General features: G+C 67.5%; 6 protein-coding genes across 6 annotated transcripts in view; 1 reads left to right on the forward strand and 5 right to left on the reverse strand.

Annotated features, from left to right (window-relative positions):
* Positions 1-1,530: 1,530 nt before the first annotated feature.
* EMIHUDRAFT_238183 (hypothetical protein) lies at positions 1,531-2,159 on the reverse strand (the record flags this gene model as incomplete). The annotated part of the gene is made up of 2 exons (XM_005777267.1): positions 1,531-1,651; positions 1,768-2,159. 2 exons carry the CDS (start codon positions 2,157-2,159, stop codon positions 1,531-1,533), a joined length of 513 nt encoding a protein of 170 aa, XP_005777324.1.
* Positions 2,160-4,129: 1,970 nt separating this feature from the next.
* EMIHUDRAFT_79644 (hypothetical protein) lies at positions 4,130-6,057 on the forward strand (the record flags this gene model as incomplete). Its single annotated transcript, XM_005777268.1, has 7 exons — positions 4,130-4,487; positions 4,587-4,646; positions 4,874-5,035; positions 5,133-5,177; positions 5,250-5,315; positions 5,390-5,547; positions 5,709-6,057. Exons 1-7 carry the CDS (start codon positions 4,464-4,466, stop codon positions 6,055-6,057), a joined length of 864 nt encoding a protein of 287 aa, XP_005777325.1. The 5' UTR covers positions 4,130-4,463.
* A 2,128-nt stretch (positions 6,058-8,185) lies between these two features.
* EMIHUDRAFT_49676 (hypothetical protein) lies at positions 8,186-8,395 on the reverse strand (the record flags this gene model as incomplete). The annotated part of the gene is made up of 1 exon (XM_005777269.1): positions 8,186-8,395. A coding segment is annotated over one exon (210 nt), but the record flags the coding sequence as incomplete, so codon positions are not given.
* A 4,798-nt stretch (positions 8,396-13,193) lies between these two features.
* EMIHUDRAFT_115753 (hypothetical protein) lies at positions 13,194-15,207 on the reverse strand (the record flags this gene model as incomplete). Its single annotated transcript, XM_005777270.1, has 6 exons — positions 13,194-13,435; positions 13,696-13,906; positions 14,090-14,355; positions 14,420-14,489; positions 14,641-14,754; positions 14,935-15,207. 6 exons carry the CDS (start codon positions 15,205-15,207, stop codon positions 13,194-13,196), a joined length of 1,176 nt encoding a protein of 391 aa, XP_005777327.1.
* Positions 15,208-17,571: 2,364 nt separating this feature from the next.
* EMIHUDRAFT_115754 (hypothetical protein) lies at positions 17,572-18,424 on the reverse strand (the record flags this gene model as incomplete). The annotated part of the gene is made up of 2 exons (XM_005777271.1): positions 17,572-18,069; positions 18,323-18,424. The coding sequence occupies 2 exons, from the start codon at positions 18,422-18,424 to the stop codon at positions 17,572-17,574; spliced, it is 600 nt and encodes a 199-aa protein (XP_005777328.1).
* Positions 18,425-21,204: 2,780 nt separating this feature from the next.
* The window catches only part of EMIHUDRAFT_457672 (putative aminotransferase), a 5,045-nt gene continuing 1,735 nt past the window's right edge, over positions 21,205-24,514 (reverse strand). Inside the window, exons 5-11 of the mRNA XM_005777272.1 lie at positions 24,055-24,327; positions 23,723-23,936; positions 23,336-23,572; positions 22,641-23,184; positions 22,234-22,330; positions 21,629-22,080; positions 21,205-21,531 (exon numbers count right to left, since the gene is read on the reverse strand). Of these exons, the coding sequence (XP_005777329.1) occupies positions 21,375-21,531; positions 21,629-22,080; positions 22,234-22,330; positions 22,641-23,184; positions 23,336-23,572; positions 23,723-23,936; positions 24,055-24,327 (1,974 nt within the window). The 3' untranslated portion in view covers positions 21,205-21,374. The remainder of the gene's footprint in view (positions 21,532-21,628; positions 22,081-22,233; positions 22,331-22,640; positions 23,185-23,335; positions 23,573-23,722; positions 23,937-24,054; positions 24,328-24,514) is intronic.

The raw sequence follows: 24,514 nt of genomic DNA on the forward strand, positions 1-24,514 counted from the left end.
GCGTCGCGAGAGACGAAGCCGCCGCGCCCGCTGTGGAGCCGCGCGTGGAGGTGCCGCCCCAGCCAGCCCCTCGCGAGGAGCCAGCCCCGGCCGCGCCACCGGCCGGCGAGGCGGCGGGCGGCGGCAGCGCAGCTGCAGGCAGCGGCGCGGCTGCAGGCGACGCGGCGGGCGGCAGCGCAGCTGTGCCTTTGGACGTTGAGGCGTCTCGCCAGGCGTCGTTTCAGGAGCAGTTTGGCCCGGCGGCGTGGCGCCCGAAGCCTCCCGTCGCGCCCGCTCCTTCCGCTGCCGCCCCTCTGGGAGTCCCGCCTGCGAAAGGTGCTCTGTCCCTCCCTCCTCCCAACCCGTCATGCGCTTGGATCCCGCCCGCGCTCGGTCGACTCCGCCTCGCCCCGTCGCAGGAACGACCGACTCTGGCTTGCCGAGTGCAGCAAGCGGCACTCCCTCCCCTCCTGACTGATCCCGCTCCGGCGGAGACCGGAGAGGCCAGGAGGATGCTCGACTAGCCGGCTTTAGGGGGGGGGCCTAGCCAACGCCCAAAAATCGTGATCTCGTGTATTACTGTGTGTCGTGTCGCCGCGGTCTTTAGCTTTTTCTGGCGGAGTCAGGGAATTGGTGTAGACCCCGCGGGCCCGCGTGGGCAAAAGCGCCGTCCAGGCCCCAGGCGCAAGGGGTAACGGTCTAATAGAGCGGGCCGCCGGCTGAGTTGTGTGTACATAGAGTGTACCCTGGGCTGGGTTTTTAGGCATTGTGGGGTTGGCACTCCCATCGACCCTCATGACCTCCTGCGGTCTCTGAGATGGACACCAGTAGGTGTGGGACCATAGCCAGGGTACACTCGAAGGCTGGGTAAGCAGTAGAGGTCGATACTCGACGCGTCCCACATGGTCTGTGTCGCTGTCGGCACTTGGGCCAGGTACCAATTTTGTCGAATTTATTTCAAAATCTGCAGGCGCGGAGCGCCTGCGAAAATTTTGAAGAAATTTGCAGTCGGGCCTGATTTTCATCAAGATCTTTCAAATTTGCGGTGTGGAGTTGGGGGGTGGGTTAGGTTAGGGTTATTAGGGTTAGAGGGTTAGGGTTAGGGTTAGGGTTAGGGTCAGGGTCCGGGTTAGTCTGGTTGTGTCTGTATATGCCAGCGTTGCAGGGTTCTGCGCACTGCGCTGGGATCTGGCCCCACAGCGCCGACGACTAAGACTCAGCCCCACACGCTGACCTAGGGTTAGGGTTAGGGTTAGGGTTAGGGTTAGGGTTAGGGTTAGTCTTCTTGTGTTTGTATGCCAGCGTTGCAGAGTTCTGCGCTGGGATCTGGCCCCAGCGCCGACGAGTAAGACTCAGCACCGCACGCTGACCCCACCAAGAGCCCGTGAGCGGCCAGGGAACTCAGGGAGGGTTGGTGGCCATGGTAGAAGTAAGATGTGGACGAGAGTAATATCCAGGACATCCCCTACTCACCTAGAGCCCCAGGGTCTTATATTGCAATATATGCAAAACGATGACGGACGCTCACCGTGCAATATAATAAACGGAGCGTCACAGCGCCGCGCAGACGGCTCTGGCCCACGGAATAGCACTCTCCTCGGGACTCTGCAGCTCCACCTGCGTCGGCGGTCGGAGAGGAGCGGCGGTGAGGGGAGCGGCGTCGAGCTGATCCCTGAAACGAGGCCGCCGTGGCAGGCGAGCAGAGCAGGCGAGCAGAGGCAGTGAGGCAGTGAGGCAGATGGAAGAGGCAGGGAGATGGAGATGGCTTGCGAGGAAGGAGCTGGGCACGCCTCCATTGTTCCCATCTTTAGCAGCGCGGTGCAGCCGCCCGCGATGAGAGCCCGCTCGACGCGGGACGCACCAGTGTACTTGTCGCCGTCTCCCAACTGCGCGGCCGAGTTAGCGCAGACAGAGGAAGCTAGGCCGAGTACCGCCGCCCGCCGTCCGATGGACTGCGAGTAGTTGGCAAAGTTTTCGGATCGGCGGAGGGCGCGCACAAACTGGCGCGCAGCGGGGCAGGGCTCGCCATCCGACTCGCATTCGACGACGACCACGAGCACCGGCGCCTTCGACGTCTCCCACTCCTCCGATGCCGACCGGTCGCCAAGCTCCTGGCGCACACACTCGGCGATGTGAGGTGCCGACTCGCTTCCGAGCGAGATGACGCAGACCTTGGCCATTTTGCGGCCCGCCTGGACCTGGGGTGTCGCCGATGCCACCGGCCGAGCCTCCCTGCTCTGTTGGCGCGCACCGCCTACCACAAAAGGGCAATATACCTAAGACACACAGTTGTACAAAAAAGAAATTTTCCCTGCGCGGGCTGCTGCCCCGTCGGGCCTCCGCCTGTCTGCCGCGGATGTGGCCCTGCTGCGCGCTGCTCGCGATCGAGGCGGTAGCGCTGCAGTCGCCGTCGGCGGTCCGGCAGCTCCGGCTGCGTCCGCGCCGTGCCGCAGTCTTCCTCGCCAGCGCCGATCTCGATGACGATAATTGGGAGTCGGCGACTTGGGAGGTGTCGGTGCGCTTTGCCGACGACGACGCAGCCTCTCTCGACGGCGGCCCCATCGACGTGGCTGCGGCGGACAGCGGAGCCGACGGCGCGGCGGTCGCTTCCGGCGCGGCGCGTGCAGATGCGGCTGGCGAGCTGCCGCGTGTGACAGAGGCAGACGGGCTGGCGGCAGGGCGAGGCGCTGCGGCCGCTGGGGACGACGAGGAGGATTGGGTCGAGCCCGAGGGGACGGCGGAGGACCTGGCGTGGGAGGAGGCGCGTCGTCCTCGCCGCGGCGTGGCGGCCTCCTCTCTTGTCACGCGCGGCGCTGTCTGGGCGTGTTTAGGTCGACTCCGTGGAGATGTATCTGCCGCAGCTGCTCGAGCGCAAGTACGGGCCCAACTGGGAGGCCTTCGTGGACGAGGCCCTCGAGGCGGCCGACGCAGGCTACGACGGCGGCTCTGGCTGCGAGGCTGGCGGGAGGGAGCGGACAGCGGTGACGGATCTCCGGTCGGCCCTGTAGGAGGGTCGGGGTATGCTTCGGGGTCGACGGAGGCGTACGTCGGGTACGACGAGTTCGAGCTGCGCGCGATGATCAAAAAGGCGCAGGAGGCGGAGGCGGCGGACGGGGGTGGCGGCGGCGAGGAGGCGCCGTCGGGGTCCGACCTGGCCGCCGCAGACTTGGCAGCCGCGCGAGCAGAGGCGGAGAGCTGGCTGTCTACCGCGGAGAGGGAGGCGTCGGCGCGGACGGCAGAGGCGACGCCCTCCGCAGCAGCAGCTCCCGCCGCACCGCCGCCGCCCGCCGAGGAGGAGGAGGCGGCGGCGGCGGCGCGTTCGCATGACCTGCCGCTGAGCGAGGGCGCGCGGAGCGGGGACGCGGCCGCGCTGTCCGACTCGCTGCAGGTCGAGCGCAGCAGCGCCTTCGCGCCGCCCGCCGCCGGCCCCGCAGCCACCCCGCGCCCCGCACCGCCACCGCGCTGCCACACTACGCGCACACCAACCCGCCCTCTTTCCTCGTGCGCCCCGCGTGCCCCTCCCCCCCCACCACCCCAAACCCAAAGCCCTCACTGGCGACCCCGCCCCCCCCCGCCCCCCTCCCCCGCTTGCCCCCGCCCCCGGCTCTGCCTCAGGAGTACTTGCGCGCCGCGTCTCGCGGGGAGGCCGAGGCGCCGCCCGAGCTCTTCCCCGCGTCGGAGTGGCTGCAGGTCTTTACCCACAGCCCCACGCCCGAGCCTGTTCCTGCGCTCCTCAAGCAGTACCAAGGTAGCTCAAGCAGTAGCTGTTGCGCCACGGGCAGGTCTTCGCGTGCGCCACGCCCGAGCGCCGCTTCAGCATGATCTCGCAGACCTACGCCAACCTGCGCGTGCAGCTGGAGCCCTCCCCCCCTCCAGCCCTCCGCCAGCCCCGGACCCCTCCTCGGAGCCACCCCTAGGCGCGTCCTCCTCCACCGCAACTTCGCAGACTTCGCCTCGCTCGGCCACTCGACCTCAGACGACCTGAGCACTAAGGACCGGGCGCACCTCAAGGCACATACAACAAGACAGTCTCTCTAATATTATTCACAAAGGACCGGGCGCACCTCAAGGCAATCTCCCCGACCCCTCCCTCCGCTCCCCTCCCCTCCCCCTCCCCGCTCCCCTCCCCTACCCCTCCCCGCTCCCCTGCCCCCCTTCCACAGGCGCGCGCCGTGCACGAGGCGACCGGCCTGGCGGCGATTGCGGAGTCGACGATGGTGTACGTCGAGGCGACCGCTCAGAAGCCGGCGCCATGGCCGAGGCGAGTGGGGCGGCGGGGTGGTGCGGTGCTGCGGCCCACCCCGGTGCTGCTGCTGCTGCGGTAGGCGTCGGAGCGCGTCTTCGTCGAGTCGGACGAGAGCTGCATCGAGGCGCTCATCGGGAGGGCGCGGCCGGTGTCGGAGGAGGGGCGCGAGGTTGTGTTTGTGACCGAGACGGCATTCGTCTCTGACGAGCTCGCGCTGCACGGCTACGGAGAGCTCCGGATGCCTGTCGCCTTTGCAGCGCAGGAGAGAGAGAAGCGGGGAGAGAGAGAGAGAGAGCCCGCGGCTGCTTCCCGCCGCCCCGCCGGGTGCGCCGGTGCGGTCACCTCGCCGGCGCCTCCGTAGGAGCACGCCACGATCGCACAGACCTCCGCGCACAACGCGCTCTTCGTCAAGGTCAGCGAGGTGAGCGCGCCGGCCGAGAGACAGCCGAGAGGCAGCCGAGAGGGGGGGAGGTCAGAGGGGGGAGGTCGGGGTTTCGCTCGAGGTCAGCGAGGTGGGGGGGAGGGGCGGGAAGGGGGGGGGGGGGGGGGGAACCCCACCCAAGCGGTACACTTTGGCGGTGTGTAGGGGGGGGGAGGGTATGGTGGCGGGGTTCGGCCGCGTCTCTGACGTCGAGGCGCGCGGTGCAGGCGCTCGGACTCGAGTTCGTCGGCAACGCCGCCTTCGACGAGTTTTACGAGATGCAGGTGCAGGAGCGGCACGGCACCCGCCGCAAGAAGACGGCGGGGCAGACGCTGCTCAAGGAGCGGCTGCTGCGAGAGGCGACCGTCCTCGACGCGGACATCCTCAAGGCGCGCTCCCTCCCTCCCCCCCCTCCCAGGTCCCTCCCAACCCCCCCCCCTCCCAACCCCCTCCCCCCCCTCCCCTCACCTCTGCACCTCCCCGCAGGTGTCCAGCTTCGTCAACCACATGGTCGACGTCGAGATGATGGAGGCGGCCGCGGCACGGCAGCGCGCCTCCCCCCCCGCGCCTGCCCCTCCCCACCCTCCCCCCCCCTGCCGCAAGGCGTGCGGCGAGGAGCTCGCCGAGCGGCTCGAGAAGCAGCAGCCGACTAAGGTCCTCACCGTCGAGGCGACGGGCCTGCTGCCCCGCCCTGCCGACATCTCCTAGACATGTCCGTGACACGTCCCCGACATGTCCTGTAGGCGACGGGCCTGCTGCCCGCCATGTTCGTCGCAAAGGCGCTCTCGTTGCCGTGCGTCTTTGCGCGCAAGCAGCGCCAGATCTCGATCTCAGACTCGTACCAGACGTCGTACAAGTCGACCGTCGCTTCGACGCCGCAGGACCTGTACGTCTCGACAGAGTGAGATCTAGCCGAGATCTAGCCGAGATCTAGCCGAGATCTAGCCGAGATAGGACCTGTACGTCTCGACAGAGTGCTTCGCCGCCCCTTGCTTCGCCGCCCCTCCCGCCGCGCCGGCCTCCCCTACCCGACGGTACCCGAACCCACCCGTGGCGCGCCAGGTACCTCAACCCGTCCGACCGCGTGCTCATCATCGACGACTTCCTCGCCGGCGGCCGCACCGCCGACGCGCTCGTGCGGCTGTGCAAGATGGCGAACGCAAACGTGGTCGGCGGCGGCTTCCTGATAGAGAAGGCGGCCGACGCGGGCCGCGCCTTCCTCTCCGGGTACCAGATCCCGCTCGAGTCGATCGCGCTGGTCGAGGTCAAGGACGGCACCATCCACGTCATCGAGCAGGACAGCCGCGAGGCGCCGGCGCAGCTGCAGTCCGAGGTGGCCGCCGTCGCGAGAAACTTTGACGACTCGCCCCCCGACGACGACGACGACGGTCTCGTCCGTCTCAGTGTCTGAGAGATCGCTTGGTCGACTGGGCGGAACCGTGTGACCCACCTGCTGCTGCCAACACAGCGAGCAATCGTCAGACGTGTCCACGCCTTGTGTCCTGCGGGGCCCTTGCCGTCCCCTCTTTTGGCTGTTGGCTTATTCGCGCGGCGTCCGGCGACGAGACGTGCATGTACAACTCGAGTGGTGTAAGTGTTTTCTCTTTACAGTAACGAAAAACTCCTTGCGAGATCGGATCCCGGGCTACGGGGCGGCCGCACCGAAATGAAAAGGTCGGAGAGCGCGGGAGGAGTCGCGCCCCGCAAGCGCAACTCGCTCTATCTGTTAATTCGCTGCCTCTCTCTGTGCGTGTTATCTCGCGCGGCATGCGCACGTGCCTCCCTCGCCCCCCCTACGAGCCTCGCCCGACCAGCCACTGGAAGAAAAAGTAGACGCCGAAGAAGTAGATCAGGCTCGTCATCGACCGCCCGCCGCCCTTCGCCTGCTGCTGCTGCTGCGGAGGCTTGCTCGGCATGCCCGCCGCCGCCTTGGCGGCGGCCGCCGCCTCGGAGCTGCCGAGCGTGTTTGCGGCGTGCAGTGGGCGGAAGGGCGCCTCGTCGAGCGCCGCAGCCTGGGGGGGCGGGAGGCGGCGGGCTGGGAGAGGAGAGAGAGCGCGCGGCGCGCAAGGTGTGGCGCCGCCACGGCCCTCGCGCCGCCGCGACAGGGGGCGCAAGGTCTCGACGGCGATTAGAGGGCGGCACCCCTCCCCTCCCCTCCCCCTCCGTGCGCGTCAGGGGGAGGGCCATTCACGGCTACGTCTCGGCGGTCTCTCGGCGCCTGGGTCGGGCCACTCCACGGCGCCGCGCCAGCGTCTGCAGCGGCGGCGTCGGCCGGCGCTGCGCCCGCCCTCGCTCCCTGGCTGACGGCGACGTAGTTTTCGCGCGTCATGCGGAGGAGAAGGTCTGTCTTTGCGTGGAGGCGCTGCAGGACGAGGGCGTTGTAGGTGTCGATGTCGTGGTAGAGGAGCCAGGCGACCTGCGGCGTGGAAGGCGGCGGGGCGGGGCGCAATGGCGGCCGGGCGTGTGCGGGTGGGAGGGGGGGGGGGGGGGGAGTAATGTTGGGGGGGGGGGGGTGCCTTTTTTAAAACGGTGCCTTTGCCGGTGTTTTTGGGGGGGCCCCCCCCTTCCCCCCGCAAAAAAAAAGGGCGGGTAAAGGCGGTGGAGGAACTCCATCTCCCAAGGGGGGGGTGAGGGGCGGGGGGTGAGGGGAGGGGGCGTGAGGAGGGAGGGGCGTGAGGAGGGAGGGGTGCGGCGGGGCAGGGGCAGGGGCAGGGGCGGGAGAGGGTGAGGGTGAGGGCGAGGGTGGAGGGGGAGTGGGCGGGGCCGCTCCTTTTCGAACATGGCGAGGTTGGGCAGCTGATCCTCGAGGAAGTCGAAGGCGAGGATGGTCGCCTTGCAGCCGAGCAGACACCGGGCTCTCCTCTCCTCCTCTCCTCTCCTCCTCTCCTCTCCCTCCGAGACAGCCCGAGGCGAGGGGTGTGGCGAGCAGGGACACAGTGCAGGGCAGCTCGCCTGGTACTCGAAGATGGCCAGGGCGAGCAGGCCGGTGAAGCCCCAAGTCTGCGCGCGGCTGACCGACTTGGACTGCGTCACCTGAGCACATTCATTCATTCATTCATTAATTATTCACTTTGACTGCGTCACCTGAGCACGGAGCACGCGCACACGGCCCCTCGGCCTCCCTCGCCCACCCTTCTCTGGACCCGAGGTGTGTGTTGTGAGAGAGACAAGCAGCCAGAGACAGACATAGGTGTGTGTGTGTGTGTGTGTGTGTGTGTGTGTGTGTGTGTGTGTGTGTGTGTGTGTGTGTGTGTGTGTGTGTGTGTGTGTGTATGTGTGTGTGTGTGTGTGTGAGAGAGAGAGAGACACAGAGACAGAGCGAGATGAAATGGAGCGCGCAGCACTCACGAGGTAGGCGAGGGCAAGCCACGTCACGTAAAAGAAGCCCAGGCCCGCGAGCAGAGCAGACCTGCGGGGCGGGCGCCGCAGCCAGACGCGTCAGCAGGCCAACAGCCGAGGCTGTGGCGGCGGCTGCGGCTGCAGCTGCGGTGGCGGTAGGGCCGAGCGCACGTGTCGTCCTTGCTCTCGACTCCGGCGGGGCCAAACTTGTCGTAGACGTCGCGCAGCTGCGAGTCGTTGAGCACGTCGTACGCCGCCTTGAGCGCGCGGAACGCCTCGCTCGCTTCGTCCTCGTCGACGTCCGCGCGCTCCATCACCTTGTCAGGGTGGACCTTGAGCGACATGCGTTTGTACCCCTTCTTGATCTCGGCGTACGGCGCCGTGGGCGCCACCTCCATCATGTCGTAGTAGCTCGGCGTCTTGCGCTGCAGCTCGTATCCAATCTTGACGGCCGCAAAGATCGCCAGCAGCGCGAGCGGCAGCGCGACCGCGCGCTGCCGGTTTCCGTCCTTGTTGAAGCGACGGCTGGTCATGAGAAACTCGAGCGGTATGAAGAGGACCATGTACGCCACCAGGTCGGTGCCCTCGCTGCCAATCGCCATGGCAAGCGAGTGGTGCCCGCGACGAGCTGGGTGGGCACGGAAGAATTCTTGGCCCTGAGGCGCGCGATTACATGTACAGAGTCTCCCATCCCTCCCTTGGGTTGTCTGTTTTCTTTCTTTCTTTCTTTTACAGGAGTCTCCTTTTACACCAATGTATTACGCCCTGCAGACGCCAATGTACCCTCAGAGACTATGGAGAGTTCACGTCATGACGGTTAAAACGGCTGTTAACCGTCATGACGTGGTCAATATGTCATGACAGCGGCTGCGAAACGACAGCAGCAACGACGGCAGCAACGACAGCTGGTGACAGCTGGTGGCAGCTGGTGACAGCTGGTGACAGCTGGTGACAGCCAGCCGCTGCCAAGGAGGAGTGAAAGGCACCAGGAACAGTGACAGCCATAGTGACAGTGACAGTGAAGCCAGTGAATGCCAACGACAGGCGGTGACAATGTCAGCGCGGGGCCCCGCGAGTGACAGCGACAGCGACAGCGACAGCGACAGCGACAGCGACAGCGACAGCGACAGCGACAGCGAGGCAGCGCCACAGGCACAGCCGTGAGGCAGCCATAGCCCTCGTGAACGGGCCCAACCGCCCACCCACCCATCTGTGCAGTACACCCCATGGACTAAAATAAGACACCGGTGCGCGTGGATGTAGCTCTCAACGCCTGTTGCACAGCAGCGTTTGTACGTCTCACACATTTTGCAAAACTCCTGCTCCTCTGCCTCAGAATTTCTCTGTGTAGGGTGAGCCTGCTTTCTTGTAGCAGAGCAGAGCTCTCTACATGAGAGTTCCTGATCAACGCCACTTGTGGCTCGGCAATGGCCACCGTGGCCGGTGCGCTTTGACTCGCACAGTGAACGCCAGCCACGCGCGCCGTGCCTTCCTCCAGCCCACACGCGCGCATGCAGACTGCCGGTGACAGCATGCACCTTGAGAGGTTCAACCCGAGGTGTGTTGCTCAATGCTCTGCGCGTTTGCTTGTGATCGTGGATTTCAAGGTCCCAATCCTCGCGGCTGAGGATTGACACCGTTCGCTCGCGTGAGATTTTTGAGCGGCAGATGAACCAGCGCTGGAGCCCATCACGGCACATGCTGGAGGAAGGAGGGCAAGGGTTTTGCAGATTCTCCGACTCACGCCCGCTGCTGCTGACCGTGCGTGGCTACTGTTGAGAGGGCTTCTCATGTGGCGTCGGGCGTGCGAGTGAGCGGTCTCGCGCGCATGCATCTATATCTTGAGTGTCCTGTCTCTCTCGCTAGTGGCACCACACACTGTCCTGCGGGGGTGCTCATGACAGCAGCAATGACAGCAGCAATGACAGCAGCAATGACAGCAGCAATGACAGCAGCAATGACAGCACAGCAGCAGCAACGACAGCGATGACAGCAGCAATGACAGCAGGAATGACAGCTGCGCAATTACAGCAGCAGTGACAGTTGGACCGTCGGGGATGGTTACGACAGCAGCAACGACAGCAGCAACGACAGCAGCAACGACAGCTGGTGACAGCTGGTGACAGCTGGTGACAGCTGGTGACAGCTGGTGACAGGTAGGTGTCACTGTCGCTGTCGTTTGCTGTATGACAGCTGGCAGCTGTCATGACAGCGGCTAACCGTCATGACAGCGGCTAACCGTCATGACGTGAACTCTCCATAGTCTCTCACCGAAGGTACATGGAGTGAATCAGAGTGAAACTAGTGTCAATGAAACACGTGCTCTGGCTGAGCCGCTTTCGCTTAAAAAAAGAAAACGCGCCGCATAAAAAGACTTGCCCCTGATTGCTATCAAAGGTGCGTGGGGCTGTGAGGCCCGGCGGCCCCGCCCCCTCCGTCCCGCTGCTCGCGCCCCCGCCTTCTGCACTAGAGCGGCGCCTATCCCTGCGCGCAGGTCTCTCGACACAACCAATGGCTCCTCTCCACTCCTTCTTCTGGGACAACGCGACCCGCTTCGTCATTGGAAGCGGCTTTGCTGCCGGCGCCCTGTGGTACGTCACGCCCTACTTCGGGCCCGTCCTCGCCCAGCCGGAGAAGGCGGAGCAGGAGGCGCACGCTCTCAACCGCCGCTTCTCCTCCAACAAGCACATGCAGGCGCCTGTCGAGAAGGCGGCATGAGAGACGCCCACCTCGCCGAGCTGTCCCACCTTGCCACGCCGTCGGCTGCTCGTTTGCGGCGCGTGGTCTCGTGGGTGGGTGCTAGTTAGCTGTGTCCTGCCCTCGCTGGGCCATCAGCGATCAGGTGTGCGTGTGAGGTGTGGTTGCCGCCTGCGCCAACCGTGCACGTCCTTGCGCGGTGAGTGCCACGAGTCTCTTTTTGTTATTTATTTGTTAGACTTGAAGTGTTCAAGGGAAAGGCGGTCGCACACCACGTCACACCCGCTCTTGGTCTTGGATGCCCAGCCTTGCCAAACTCGAGCGCGCATAGCGGGTCAGCAAGCCCTAAAACGGCGGGAGGGGTAGGGCTAAATCGATAGAGCTAGAGGGCTCAACCACCCCTCCACCCCTCCACCCTCCACCCCTCCACCCTCCCGGAGCGAGAGGGGTCCGTCCTCGAGCCCTCCCACTTCCACCCCTCCGACCGGAGGGCTCGCCAGCCCACAGGGCTGGAGGGGTCCCCGTCGGATCGGCGTCGGGAGGGCTCCACAGGGTCCCATAGGGCTAGCGCGCTGGGAGGGTGGAGCGGTCCACCGGGGAGAGGGGTCAGGAGGGCTGGGCGAGGCGGGAGGGGTGGTGGGGTCCAGGAGGGCTCGCGCCCCCCCGAGCTCGGGTGGTAGGCAAGAGGGCTCGGTCGCCGGGTGGGCTCGGAGGGACGGTCGGACAAAGAGAGGATCTTCGTGGCGGGAGGGCTCGAGAGGGGTCGGAAGGGCCTCCGGGAGGGTTCGCAAAAAAAGAATGGCGCGGCGCTTCCGAGTGCCCCACGAGAGGGTTAGAGGGGTCGGAGGGGTTTAGAGGGCTGGAGGGCTGCAGGCCTGCTGCCCGCCCATGGACGCGGGTCAACGGCGACGGCGCACGTGATCGAGGGACCGGCGACGGCGAATGAGCTGGTCTCTGCGCCGCACGACTTCACCCACGTTCGCGACTGTGGCCATCCAACAGTCTGCCGGCGCGGCGGGCGCATTCGAATGCGCCGGCCGCGCCGGCAGACTGCCAGTGCTATCCGGGCGGGCCTGCTGCGGCAGGGCGCTGCAACGCCGCCGCCTCGCCGCCACAGCAGCGCCGCCCCCGCATGGCTGCCGCCAGCAATGTCGCCGCCAGCCGCCGCCCCCAGCCGCCGCCGCCAGCTGCCGCCAGCACTGCAGCGACAGCTCTCTCTGCTGCCCAGGCGCCGCCGCGGCCACGAGTGTCACCGCCACGAGTGCCGCCGCCGTCAGCGTCGCCATGGCCGCTGCCGCCGCCAGGCGGGCGAGCGAGGAGCTCCATATGAGTGTGTGTGTCTGGAGGCTGTGTGGCGCTTCCGTTTTAGCGGAGAAACCCCAGGTATTTCGACCAAACGCGCTTCGTGTTTGCCTTGAGGAGCGCAGCGACGAGTCCGTAAGGAGCGGCCCCAGCTTGCTGGGTGCGGCGCCGCCGCGCGCCGTATCGAGAGACTCTGTCGGGGCAGGTTAAAATAGCGCCGCAGGATCCTCCCCGGGCCGTCCGCGCACAGACCACGGAAACGCCACTTCCGTATGCCTGCAGGGTATCTTTAACCGAGCCCTCCGAGCCCTCCACACCCCTCCACACCCCTCCGACCCCTCCGACCCCTCCGACCCCTCCGACCCCTCCGACCCCTCCGACCCCTCCACACCCCTCCGAGCCCCCCGAGCCCCCCGAGCCCTCCGACCCCTCCGACCCCTCCGACCCCTCCGACCCCTCCGACCCCTCCGACCCCTCCGACCCCTCCGACCCCTCCACACCCCTCCGCGAGCCCTCCGAGCCCCCCGAGCCCTCCGACCCCTCCGACCCCTCCGACCCCTCCGACCCCTCCGAGCCCCCCGAGCCCGGCTCGGTGGCTCGCCCCTCCGAGCCCTCCGGGCACTCCATCCCTCATGAGCCCTCCCGAGCCCTCCCGAGCCCTCCAGCGCCACCCTCGTGCCTCTCTGCCCTCCGAGCCCTCCGAGCCCTCCGAGCTCTCCACCCCTCCCGAGCCCCACCCCTCGCGCTAGGGACCCTCTTGCCGGACGACACCCTCCGAGCCCTCCAAGCCCCCCGAGCCCTCCAGACCCCTCCATCCGCACAGCCCCTCCGGCCCCTCTAGCCCCCTCCGACCCCTCCAGCCCTCTCTAGCCCACTGGACCCCTCCCACGCCTCGCTTTTGGCCAGCCCTCCAAGCCCCCACCCCTCCTGGGCCCTGCCGCCTGACACCTCTATCGGTGGAGGGCTTTAGGTCACGGTCCACACTCCCGCCCTCCCGACCCCTCCACACCCCTACAGCGGCACCCCTACCCCTCCCACCGTTTTAGGGCCTCCTGACCCGCACTCCGAGCGCGGCGCCGCAGGCGCAGCAGCGGCAGTGTGCTGACTGCTGAGTGCTGTGCGAGGAGAAGCGACGTGTGAGACGCGGTGCTCGCGGCCGTACTCCTCCGGGACACACGGCTATCACGGGGCGAGGTCCACGTTGACGGTTCAGCTCGGCGGTGCCTCTGTCGGCGAGGCGCCGCTCGCCGCGCCCGAGGCGAGCCCTTGCCCGGCGAGCGAGGCGCTGGGGCGGAGGCGGGAGGAGAGCTGGCTCGCGAGCCCTCGGCCGGCGCCTGCCAGCTCGGCGAGCGCCGCTGCGGCGGAGGCTGCGCCCTCGACGCCGCGGGAGAGAAGGGCCGCGAGGCCGGTGCGCCTGGGCGGCTTTGCGCGCACGAGCAGCACCGCGGCGTCTGCGGAGCGGGTGCGCAGGTACGCGTCCGCGGTGCAGAGTCCGTCGACGAGCCCTTGGTCGAGGGCGTGCAGAGCGAGCCACGACTCGCCCGTCGCCACCGCCTGCGGGGGGGGCGTGTCGTGGACGTGTCGTGGACGTGTCGTGGACGTGTCGTGGACGTGTCGTGGACGTGTCGTGGACGTGTCCCCGCGAGAGAAGGCCTCTCCCGCCGCGAGGCACCTCGATGTCGAGCGAGGGGCGGTTGGTAGAGACGTGCACCTGCGGGGGAGGAGGAGGGACACGTCCCGGACACGTCCATGGAGCCGGACCGGTTCCGAGTGCGGGTCGCCTTGAAGGCGGCGTGGATGGCGTCGATCTCCTCCTGGTACTTTTGCAGCCCCTCGGGCGTGTTTGGCTCGAACTGCTGCAGCGACCGCTTGAAGCGCCCCGACGTCCTCTGGACGACCTCGACGCCCGCCCGCTCGAGCACCTGCGGCCGGGCGGGGGAGGGCTCGAGGAGGAGGAGGCCTCGAGGAGGAGCCCAGCTGGAGGAGCCGGGAGGGCGGTCCGGCCCCCGCGGGCTCCGTGCGGGCGAACCGGCTTGTGCACGTTTGGGCTCCTATACGATATTCTATCCTCTTGCATGATAGCGCAGTGAGATTGCCTTGTGCACGTTTGGGCTCCCGCCGACGACTCCGATGGAGCCGACGTACGCGAACGGGGCGGCGAGGAGCTTGTCGGCGACGCAGGCCATCATGTACCCGCCTGAGGGGAGAGGGGCGGCGTCTCGGCAGGCGCGTCCCTGCTGCGCAGGTCTGCGGCGGCAGCCGAGTGCGCCGCTCGCAGCGACCAGGTCGACGCACGCCGTGGTTGGCAGCCCTGCGGAGCGGAGGCGGCCGAGCTGCGAGGCCGCGAGGCCGTAGTCGCTCACTGGTCCGCCTGGAGGACATGTCCAGGACACGTCCATCACCTCTCCCGCAGAGACTCTGCCGTAGTCGCTCACGCGCGCCCGGCGACGTGATCCGCACGACCACCTCGTCGTACGGGCTCGCCGTCGCTAGCAGGAAGGACACCTGCGGCTCTGACTCACGTCAGCACTCCTTCGCACTCCTGTCCAGAGAGGGGCGGGGCAGGGCGGGGAAGGGCGCAAGCTCGGGCCTGCGCCCGCAGAGTGTTGAGCATGTCTCGCATCAGCGGCGGTCGAGGCGGGCTTCCTGCCGCGACCGGCGCCGGCCGGACGTCCCAGTCGACGACCCACACTTTGGGGCTCAGCCGCTGGCGCACTCTCCGAGGCGAGGCGCCGGCGAGGAGCTCCTTCTCCACCTCCTCCTCCAGATTCTAAGGTTGGCGGGGAGGAGAGGCTCTCGCCTCCTCGCCACGGCTCTCTCCTCTCTCTCTCCCGGCGGCGGCCTTCATCTGTAGCGCCTTCCGCTTCTCGAGCTCTCTCTCCTCGAACTTCTCGGCGTCGGCGAGCTTCGCCTCCACCGGGCCTGCCGCCGCCGCCACGTCGCCTGTGACCTGCGCCGCGTACTGAGGCACCACCTCAAGCTCCACGCCGGTGCCCTCGCCAGTAGCCAGGTCCCGCGGCACAGTCACCTCGAGAGCGCTCTCCTCGGGCGCGCCGCCGCCGCCGCCGCCGCCGCCCGACCCTCCCAACCGGCTCCGTGCCGATGCAGCCGCGCCCAGCCCACCCACGACGAGCGCCGCGCCGACGACGTCTGGCCCGTAGGGCAGCAGCGCGGGTGCGTGGTTCCAACCGAGCACGCCCACGCCGGCGGCGGCGGCGACCATTCCGGCGCGCGATTGCCAGCTGGACCTCACTTTCCGCGAGTCCTCGCTTTCCAGTGGCAGCAGGAGCCGCGAGTCGAGCCGGCTCGGGCTCTCACGTCCGTCGCCCAGACGCTCGGCCGGCTCGGCCGTCGACTTGGGCTCCGCCTCGCCGTCCTCACTTTCCTCGTCGTCGCCGAAGCGAATTAACGATTCTCCTTCCTCGCCGCCTTTTTCGCCGCCCTTTTCGCCGCCCTCCGGAGCGCCGACTCGCCGCAAAAAGGGCACCGACACCGGCTCTGAATCGCTAGGCGTCTTGCTGCACAGCAGCCGGCGGCCAGAGGTAGCCAGACTCGGTCGTCGCGAGGCGAATCGGAGCGCGACGCGACGCATCAATGTGGGGCCCTGGGGAGGGCGAGCGGGAGGCGTGGCAGGGTTTCTCTTTCCTACAGGAAATTTCTCTTTTCCTCGTCACCACCTTCCTCCTCGGTGACAGACAGCTCTGAGCGCCCAGCGACGCGTGCCGGATGGAGTCCGGCCGCGGGTGACTAGGGAAGTTCGCTCAGGATGTGTGGCAGTCAGTTTGGCTGAGTGTCTTGTCTTGTGGTTCTGTGTGTCGCTCCTGTGTGACCGACTGACCGTCCGTCATCGCCCGTCTAGCGTCCACCCATACCGCGTTGGTGTCCCAGTCGTTGGTCGGACTGTGTTTCGCCTTCCCATCAATGTTCGTTTACAATTATGTGATGTGGAGTCTGGCCGCGCGGCGGGCGGCGGGACGGACGTAAGATAATGAATCGATGATGCGATCAGGCGTAACAAGCGCGATTGCACAAAGGGTGGAAGAGGGTCTGGCCACCGCGGGGCGAGGCAGGCGGTTGGCCAGATGCCGCGGGATCCGCTGTGCGCGTTTGTCGGTCAGGGCGCGGCGCTGACCGCGGCGGCCTGGGCCGCGGCGGCGGCGAACGCCGACGGCGGCGGACCATTCCAGCGGCTCGGCGAGGGCCGGGGCGCGGCGTTGCGGGAGGCGTGGACGGTGGAGGCGGTGCGCACCGTGCCCGACAACGCGGCACGGCCCGTTTTGGATGTCTGCGGAGATTCTGTCTTAGCACACACAGTGAGTCATTCGGAGTCATTCGATGGCCAGAGTGCGATTGTGTGTGTGCGGGAGTTGGTTTGTCGCGGGAGGGAGGGGCAGGCTGCTCACCCACGTGCACCGGGCCAGTGCTTGCACTTTGAATGCCGTGGGGCTCCTGCCCGTGTCCGGGCGTGGAGATGCGAGGGTCGCCCCCCCTTGCCCCACCACTTTGTGTGTGTGGAGAAATCTACCTTACCTTACCTTACCGTGCCCGCGGAAAGGCGGGCGGCGGCGGGCGACGCCGACGAGCTGTTCACGTTCAATCAATCCGATCCCAATTCAATCAATGTGTGTGTGTGTTCAATCAAGACAGCAAACGGAATCGCCCTCGGCGCTGCTCGAGACAGTCAAGGCGAAACACTCAGGCAACCAAGGCCTGCCAGCCGAGCGAGGTGGAAGACCTGCTCAACGGGCCGGCGCTGAAGCGGCTGGCCGCCTTTTTCCAGGACACGTGGCTCTCCAAGCTGCTCGCGTATGAAAACGGGGAGTACATCTTCTCGTGCGAACAGTCCGCCGTCCTGCGGCACAACCACCCCGAGCTTTGGGAGCTTCTGCAGCCGCACAAGGGGGCGGAGTACAGCGTTCCACTTTTGGAAGGGGCGAATGGCTTCGCCAACGACGTGGGCGACTCGCTGCGCTTCCAGATCGACGAGAGCGGAAAGCTCGTGCCGTGCGACAACGTGAACCCTGATCCCGCAGCAGCGGCTCAAGCTTTCGTACTGCATGATCGAGGTCGCCGAATTTTATCACGTCGCACTCCACATCGCCGCGGAGACCATGCAGTTCGCATCGCAGGATTTCGCCATGGTCTCACAGTGTGCCGGCAGTCGCCGAGCAGTGTCGCTCACACAACGAGCCGCAGCACAAGTGACTGAGGGCCAGTGAGGGCGAGCCCATCGCTGTCACAGCTGTGGCAGCCGCACAGTAGGCTGTGCCATCTGTGCAGAGCGTGTGAGCAGCAGAGGAGCTGCTCTCCAAGCTTCAGGCGCAAAAAGAGCTGCATGCCACCGAAGGCGCTGTCGAGGTTCGCCGAGCGCGGCGAAATCCGGGGACACCGTCACCGACGAGCGCGTCGGAACTCGCTGAGACCTGAGTTTGCTGTCTGACTGTACACATCAGGAGAGGTGTCCATTGTGGTTTGTGCTGTTGATTAGGTGCTGTGAAATGCCGTTGTGTTAAATGCAGCTTTACGTACGCGTCACACACATGCGTCAAAGGTACAAAGCACCCGCCGCATAACCCCTACACACAGCTTACACACCGTCACCAGCGGGCCGCATGTGCTCGGGCAGCTCCACGTCGCCTCCCACCGCCTCGAGCAGCGCCTCCCTCCACCGCGCACCTCGAATGAAGGTGAAGCGCCGCGTGGTCTCCTCCGCGAGGAAGAGCGAGACGACGCGCCAGACGGCCCAGAAGACGCCGTTGACGGGCGCCACGATCACCTCTCCGAGCAGGCCGGGATAATGCTGCACGAGGGCCGGGAGGACGGCGATGGCGAGCGCCGGGTCCTGGTTGCGCACGCCCGAGGAGGACCGGTCCACCACGAGGCTGAACTGGCCTCCCGGCCCGTCCGCCACGCCGAGGTCCCGGATGGCCGCCTCGGCGTTGTAGACGACGAAGCGCCGCCACGTCTCGGTCGGGATCTGGCCCGGGCGGTGCCGGTCCGCGAAGAAGACGGCGGTGGGTCGGCCGGCGCGGTCGCGCCCGCGCAGCCAGCGCGCCTCGCCCGCGCCCGCCGCCTCGCCGCCCGCCTCGTCGTTGTGCAGCGCGAAGAAAGTCTCGAGCGAGAGGAGAGCCAAAATCGAGCAAAGTCAGCTCCGCCTCAGCGCGTTGCACTCATAGCCCTCGCTCATCGCCACTTGCGCACGGCTGTTCGTGAGCGTGACGCAGCGCATATGCCACTCCCGGCTTCGGCGAAGTGAAGGGCGTCAGGGCTGTCAGCCAGGGGGGGCGACCCTCGTAGCGTCATCCTCGATCGTACACACACGCCGGCAGCCGATGCACCCCGACTCGCTGGTCGACACGCAGGGCTTCTGGCCTCTGCCCCACGCGCGATGCCCCACTGTGAGACCCGGTCGCCCCACACCAGCAGCCTTTGCACACCATAGTTCGGCAAAACTCCACGCGCGAAATGGATCGCAGCTAGAGCAAGTGGACCAACTTGCGCAAGGCTCTAGTCGCCGCTGCCCATCGCGGAGCCCAAACCCTCGTCTCAGAGCCGATACTGCGACTCATCGCTCGGAAGGGGACCGGTCTAGGCCCGAGTAGGTGCTATCAGTCGGCTACATGCCGCTTGCCGCGGCTCCTAGGTCGACGAAACGCTCGCGCTTCACCCTCCCCCCCCTCTGACGATAGGTGCCTGCGTCGCGCGCTCACCGGCAGAGAGGCACACGGCGGGCGATGGCGGCGCGCGGCGACGCTCCTGACTCAATGGAAGGTCGCCCACATACCCACCCTCACCACAACGCCGTAGGCGGGTCGAGACTGCCCTCCACCCGCTCGCGCTTGCCTCCCCTACCCGACCGGTTCGGCTCGCTCTAGATGGCGGCCGACACACCTTCACTGCTGCGCTTCTGCCCGCGACAGCGGCGCCTGAGCGCGTGGGCTGCGAGGCCCCTCGGGGCGGCCCGCGGGGCGGCGGGAGAGAGCTCTCCCGCCGTCGTGGCGCACCATATCACCCGTAGACGCCTCTTTATAGTCGCCTTTTAGCACCTCCTCTCTACACGCCGCCGAGTAGACCCCGCCGCACCGCATCGCCGCCCCCTTCCCTGCCCCGTCGCCCTCCTGAGCTCTCCCCCCTTCGCTCCAGCCACTCACAGGACGGCTGGGCCATCGGCCCGCGTGACAGGCGCCCGGGACGGCCGGGGAGCGGCTCCGTATTTTGAGCCCTCTCGGGCCACCCTCGCGCGCGTCCACCGGCCGGCAGAGCACCGCTTGGGCGACTCAGACGGCCCGCCCGACCAGCGCCCTCGATCGTGCCGCGGCCACGGCGTCAGTGGCGGGCTGGGGGGGGCAGACGGCGTCCGCGCACCCCTCGTGGGGGTGACCACCGCTCTCCTCTCACCTCTCCCCCCCCGCCCGTGGCACCCCACGCACGTCCCTCCTCAGGGGCGCAAGGCGGCACGTTCAACGCTTGCCTCGGGCCACCTCGCCATCACGCCCGCCGCCTCGACCAAGGAGGTGGCCTCGGCGGCCCAGACGAAGCCCGTGCGGCTCGTTTGGGAGCCGCGCGCCGTCCCTCTCTCGCCCGCGCTGCTCGCCACGCCGAAGCCCATCGTGCCTCGTGTTGTCAGCGTGACTTTTAATTCCTTTTGCCAGGGCTCGGCTCCTGAGATGTTGGGCGATCTTGAGTCGGCCGTCGTGCGTCGAGGCGGCGGAGGAGACGCGAGCGGGATGAGGTGGCGGCGATGGCGGAGGCGCGGCTGCTGCTGGCTGAGCTGGATGCCCTGAGGGGAGAGCTGGGGCGACCCCATGGGCGTGGCGCGAAAAGGCGCGGTGAAGCGCGGTGTGGTGCAGTGTGGGCCTTGGGCTGAGCACAGTTTTCCGGAAAACAAAAAGGAATACAGAGGGTCCCCAGCACTTTGCGTTTCCGGAAATTTCCAGGGAAAACAGAGGGTGTTTGGTGCTCCATTCTGGAAACTCGCTGTTTTCCCTGAGTCTGAGAGCTGGTCTGGGGCAAAATCTGAGGCAAAATTGATCACGCTTCAGTACCACGGTCGACGCACGACGCGGTACATCATACCTACCTCGCTAGCTAGGAGCCCGAACCCTGTCGTGTGAGAGAGTTTGTGTTGTCGTGTGCGGTGGGCGCCAGGAATTCCCCAGGCACGGCAAACCGGCGGTTCGTTGCCGACCCCATATGACGACCGCGGCCGCACGGGTGCTCTCCGACGTCGACCTCCTCACTATCATCGCCGAAAAGGTTCGCATCGTCGAGACGGCCGACCGCAGCGGCTGCTGGGACCAGGCGAGCCTGCTCCGTGTGTTTCGCTTCGCGCTCACGTGCCGCGCAGCTTCTATGGCCGTTGCTGTGGCGGCGCGCGAGTGGCGCATCCTCTTGGCCACTCGTGTCGTGCCATTCGCAGCAGCAATCTGCTATGGAGCGGCGGCAACGGCTGGCGGCGGTGCGCTCGTGTTGGTTGGATGTGCCATGGACATGTCTGTCTCGACGCACCCTCCCGACAGACTTTTGTCCACCCTCGCGGCGGATATTCTGCTCAGCGCGAAACTCAGAGACCCGCGTGGAATGACCACGGACGGCGACTTCCTGTACGTGATCGAGCCCCTTCAAGAAAGCGTCACCCTGATCCGACTCGACGACCGGGAGCGCGTGCGCACGTCGCCGACCTTGGGCTTCGGTGCCGGCCCCGGGGTCATCACTCGTGCGTGCACAGTCGCCGGCTCGTCGCTCTTTGTGTGCGACCCGTACGGCAACCGCGTCCACATCCTCGACAAGACGACCCTCGCGCACGCACACGACTTTGGGCACCCGCGCATCGATCGGCCGACCAGCGTCGCCGCTGCGGCCGGCAAAGTCTTTGTCGGCAACCGTGGCGGTGCGCTCCTCGTGTTCGAAGCGGACGGAACATTCGTGCGGGTGCTGCTGCAGTGCGAGCGAGATGTCCGCGCGCTGGCCATCGCGCCGGACGGCCAGCATCTCTTCGTGGCGACTGGTTCGTGGCTGCAGGTGCTCAGCGTGCAAGACTGGAAGACCCGGCAGGCGCTGAAGACGGACGGCCCCCTCGATGAGCTCTGCGTCGACATCACAGGCCGGGTGCAGGGCTTTGGAAGGTTTCGTGCGCAGTCGTTTGAGTGGCGCGTTTGAATCATGAGTAGCGCGACGTGCGGTGACGGTGGGTGTGGTCACGAACATGTGCTTTCTCTCGTTTTTTAATGTTCCATGCGCGGTGGCGGCGCGACCGCCCGGACCGGACTCCGCGTGCACGGTAAGATAGTGCGGCAAATAGACGGCGCCGCTAACTAACAGCTCGTGTGGTCCAGAGTCAACAGTCATGCGCGATCGGGGCGCGATGCCGAGCGGTGTCGCCGCGTGTGACTACTTGCAGAGCTTGGCCAGCCCGCGCTCCATCCGGTCCATCGCCTCCTGCAGCGCCTCCATCGACGTGGCGTACGAGATGCGCACGCAGCCGGGCGCGCCAAAGCCGGCGCCGGGCACGAGGGCGAGATGCTCCTCGCGCAGCAAGTAGTCGCACCTGCCGCCGCGGGGTGGGGGTGGGGGGGGGGGGAGAAGAGACGGGTCGGCGAAGGAGAGGAGAGGGAGCGAGGGCCGGGCGGCGGCGCGGCACGCACAGCGAGGTCGAGTCGTGCGGCGCGGCGCCCGAGGGGGCCGTGCGGCCGTAAAAGGCCGAGACGGTGGGGAAGACGTAAAACGCGCCCTGCGGCACCGGGCAGCTCACGCCGGCCATGCCTCGCAGCCGGCCGACCACGTAGTCGCGCTTGCGCCGGAAGTTTGCGGTGGCGGCCTCCGCAAAGGCGCCGTGCGCGTGCGTGACGGCGGCGACGCCCGCGTGCTGTGCGATCGAGGAGGGGCAGGACGTGTTGTTGCCCTGCACCTTTGCCATCGCCTTGATGGCGCCGTGCGGGCCGCAGACGTAGCCGAGCCGGAAGCCCGTCATCGCCGCCCCCTTGGAGAAGCCGTTGACGGTGAGGGTGCGCTCGTACATCCCTTCCAGCGTCGCGAAGGCCACGTGCGGCTCGTCGTACGCTATGAGCTCGTAGATCTCGTCGGCGAGGACGACGACCTGCAGACGGCGAGAGGCAGCCGAGATCTGGCCGAGAGGCGGCCGAGAGGCGACCGAGATCTGGCGGAAACCGAGATCCGGCAGAGGTCCAGCCGAGATCTGGCCGAGATCTGGGCCGAGGGCGGAGCGGGGTCGGGCGGCGAGGGCGATGGCCTGCGGGTGGCGCCGCAGCACCGCCGCGACGCCCTCGAGGGCGGCGCGCGGGAGCAGAGCGCCGGTCGGGTTGGACGGGTTGCAGAGGATGAGCATCCTAGCAGGGCAGGAGGAGGCTCTTGCCTGGCTGTGGGGTGGGCTGGGGCAAGCTGGGGCAGGCTGTGGGGCGGGAGGGGCGCCTCGTCTTCGGCGTGATGGCCGCCTGCGAGGGACGTGTCTCGGGACGTGTCTCGGACGTGTCTCGGGCAGCGTCGTCCTCGGCGCGTGGGAGGCCGCCTCGAGAGCGGCGGGCTGCAGCACGTACTCCTCCTCGGCGCGCGTCTCGAGCAGCACGGCCGTCGCGCCACAGAGCTGAGGGATGCCTGCGGGACATGTCGCGCACCACGTCATGGCCGTGTCCGGCACACGCGCCGCGCAGCTGGGCGGTGCCGAGGTGCGACGGCCAGTACGGCGTCGGCACGATGATCTCGTCGCCTGTGGCGTCAAGAGGACGCGTCCTGGACATGTCGCAGCGCGGCGTCGGCGCGGTGACGTCGCCGCCTGGGTTGCACAGCGCGAGCACAGCCTGCAGGATCGCCTGCTTCGCGCCGCAGCAGCAGACCACCTGCGACGGCTCGTACTTGAGGCCCTTCCGGCGGAGCAAATCGTCGCACACGGCGGAGCGCAGCTCGTGCGACCCCGCCAGCGCGGTGTACTTGACCTTGCCCTCGCGCAGCGCCTCGTGCGCCGCCTCCATCACCTCGGGCGGAGGCGAAAAGTCGGGCTCGCCGACCGAGAGGGAGATGACGGGCTTGCCCTGCCGCTTGAGCTCGATGGCGAGATCCGAGATGGCGACCGTCGCCGACGCGGGCATCGCCGCGACGGTGCGCGAGATTGCAATCTCACCGGCCGGCGCAGGCGGCGCCGCGCCGAAGTCGAGTATCTCGCGCCGGAGCTCGGAGAAGGCGGCGCCTACGGGACGGCTCCGAGGAGCTGCGGGGGGGGTCCGGAAGGTGTCCCGCCGGGGTGGGGAGGAGAAGAGGCGCCGAACTGGTCCATCATGTCGTTCGAGTTTGCGTTGTGCGAGTAGAGCGCGTAGAAGAGGTCGAACGAGTCGCGGCACCTGTCCACACTCCAGCCGCTGTGAAGAGACGCCGTTCACGCGCGCAGAAGAGGCCGAGCGAGGGCGGTGCGCGCGTGTTGTCGACGAGCTGGAGCAGCGCCTTGAAACCCTGCGTCGCGATCGGCGACGGCTGCAGCTGCAGCTTGGAGAGGAGTCTGCCGGTGAGGTGCGTCACGAACTGCGACGCGGCGGCGAGCGCGTCGTGTCGCTCGCACGACAGCTTGACCATCTGGCAGCCTAGCACACAAGGCGCCCGCTCAATCGACAGCCGTCCAGCGCCCCGCACGACAGCTTGGCCACCCGGCAGCCTTCGTCTTCGAAGAGGGCGAGCGCGCGCGCGGCTCGGTGGTAGTCTGCGACGCGCACCTGCTCGCAACAAGAGGCGACGTCCGGAGGCGCCGTTCACAGCGCCGCGGCAGTCGGCGGCGTCCGGCGCGGCGCGCGCCTGGTCGTAGACGCAAGGCAGGCCCTGCCAGCCGTGCCGCCCAGAGTCGGGCCCGAACATGGGGTGGGTGCACAGCACGTCGGCGGTCGGGGGCAGCACGGCGAGCATTGTCTGCTTGGCGTGCGCCTTGACGGAGAGGACGTCTACCACAAGCGCCTGACACGGGCGCGTCGCGGGCGCGTCGCGCCCACGCCCACCGCCGCTCGCTTCACAGACCCCTCCGCCGCAGGCCGCGCGCCTTTTCGAGCAGCGGCGCGGGCAGCGCGCGCAGCACCTTCTCGAACGAGAGGATCGAGGTTGCGACGAAGAGCACGTCCACGCTCAGCTCGGACAGCGCCGCCGCGTCTGGCACCCACGCCACCCCCATGCCCGCCGCCGTCTTCGCGTAGTCACCGCGCGAGTGAGCGAAGACAGCGTGGCCGCGCCCGACCCAGCGGCGGGCGAGGAACTGGCCGAAGGTTCCGAAGCCGACGATGCCGACGCGGAGCCGCGTGGCTGGCCCGTGCGACACGCGCGCGCCGGAGGAGGCGGGCGGAGAGGCGTCGGTCTGCGGCGATCCGTCGGCGGGGCGCAGCACGAGCCCGTTTTGCGGGTAGCAGCCGAGCACCTGGGGGAGGGGAGTGGGGGGGGGAGGGGTCACGGGGGGGGGGGGGGCCTTGACGCTCGCCCTCGCTGCGGCATCCGAGCACCGAGACGCTCGAGCACATCTCGCGCAAGTGGCGGAGCGCCTGACC

The sequence above is a fragment of the Emiliania huxleyi genome (assembly GCF_000372725.1).
Source record: "Emiliania huxleyi CCMP1516 unplaced genomic scaffold EMIHUscaffold_263, whole genome shotgun sequence".
NCBI lineage: Eukaryota > Haptophyta > Isochrysidales > Noelaerhabdaceae > Emiliania > Emiliania huxleyi.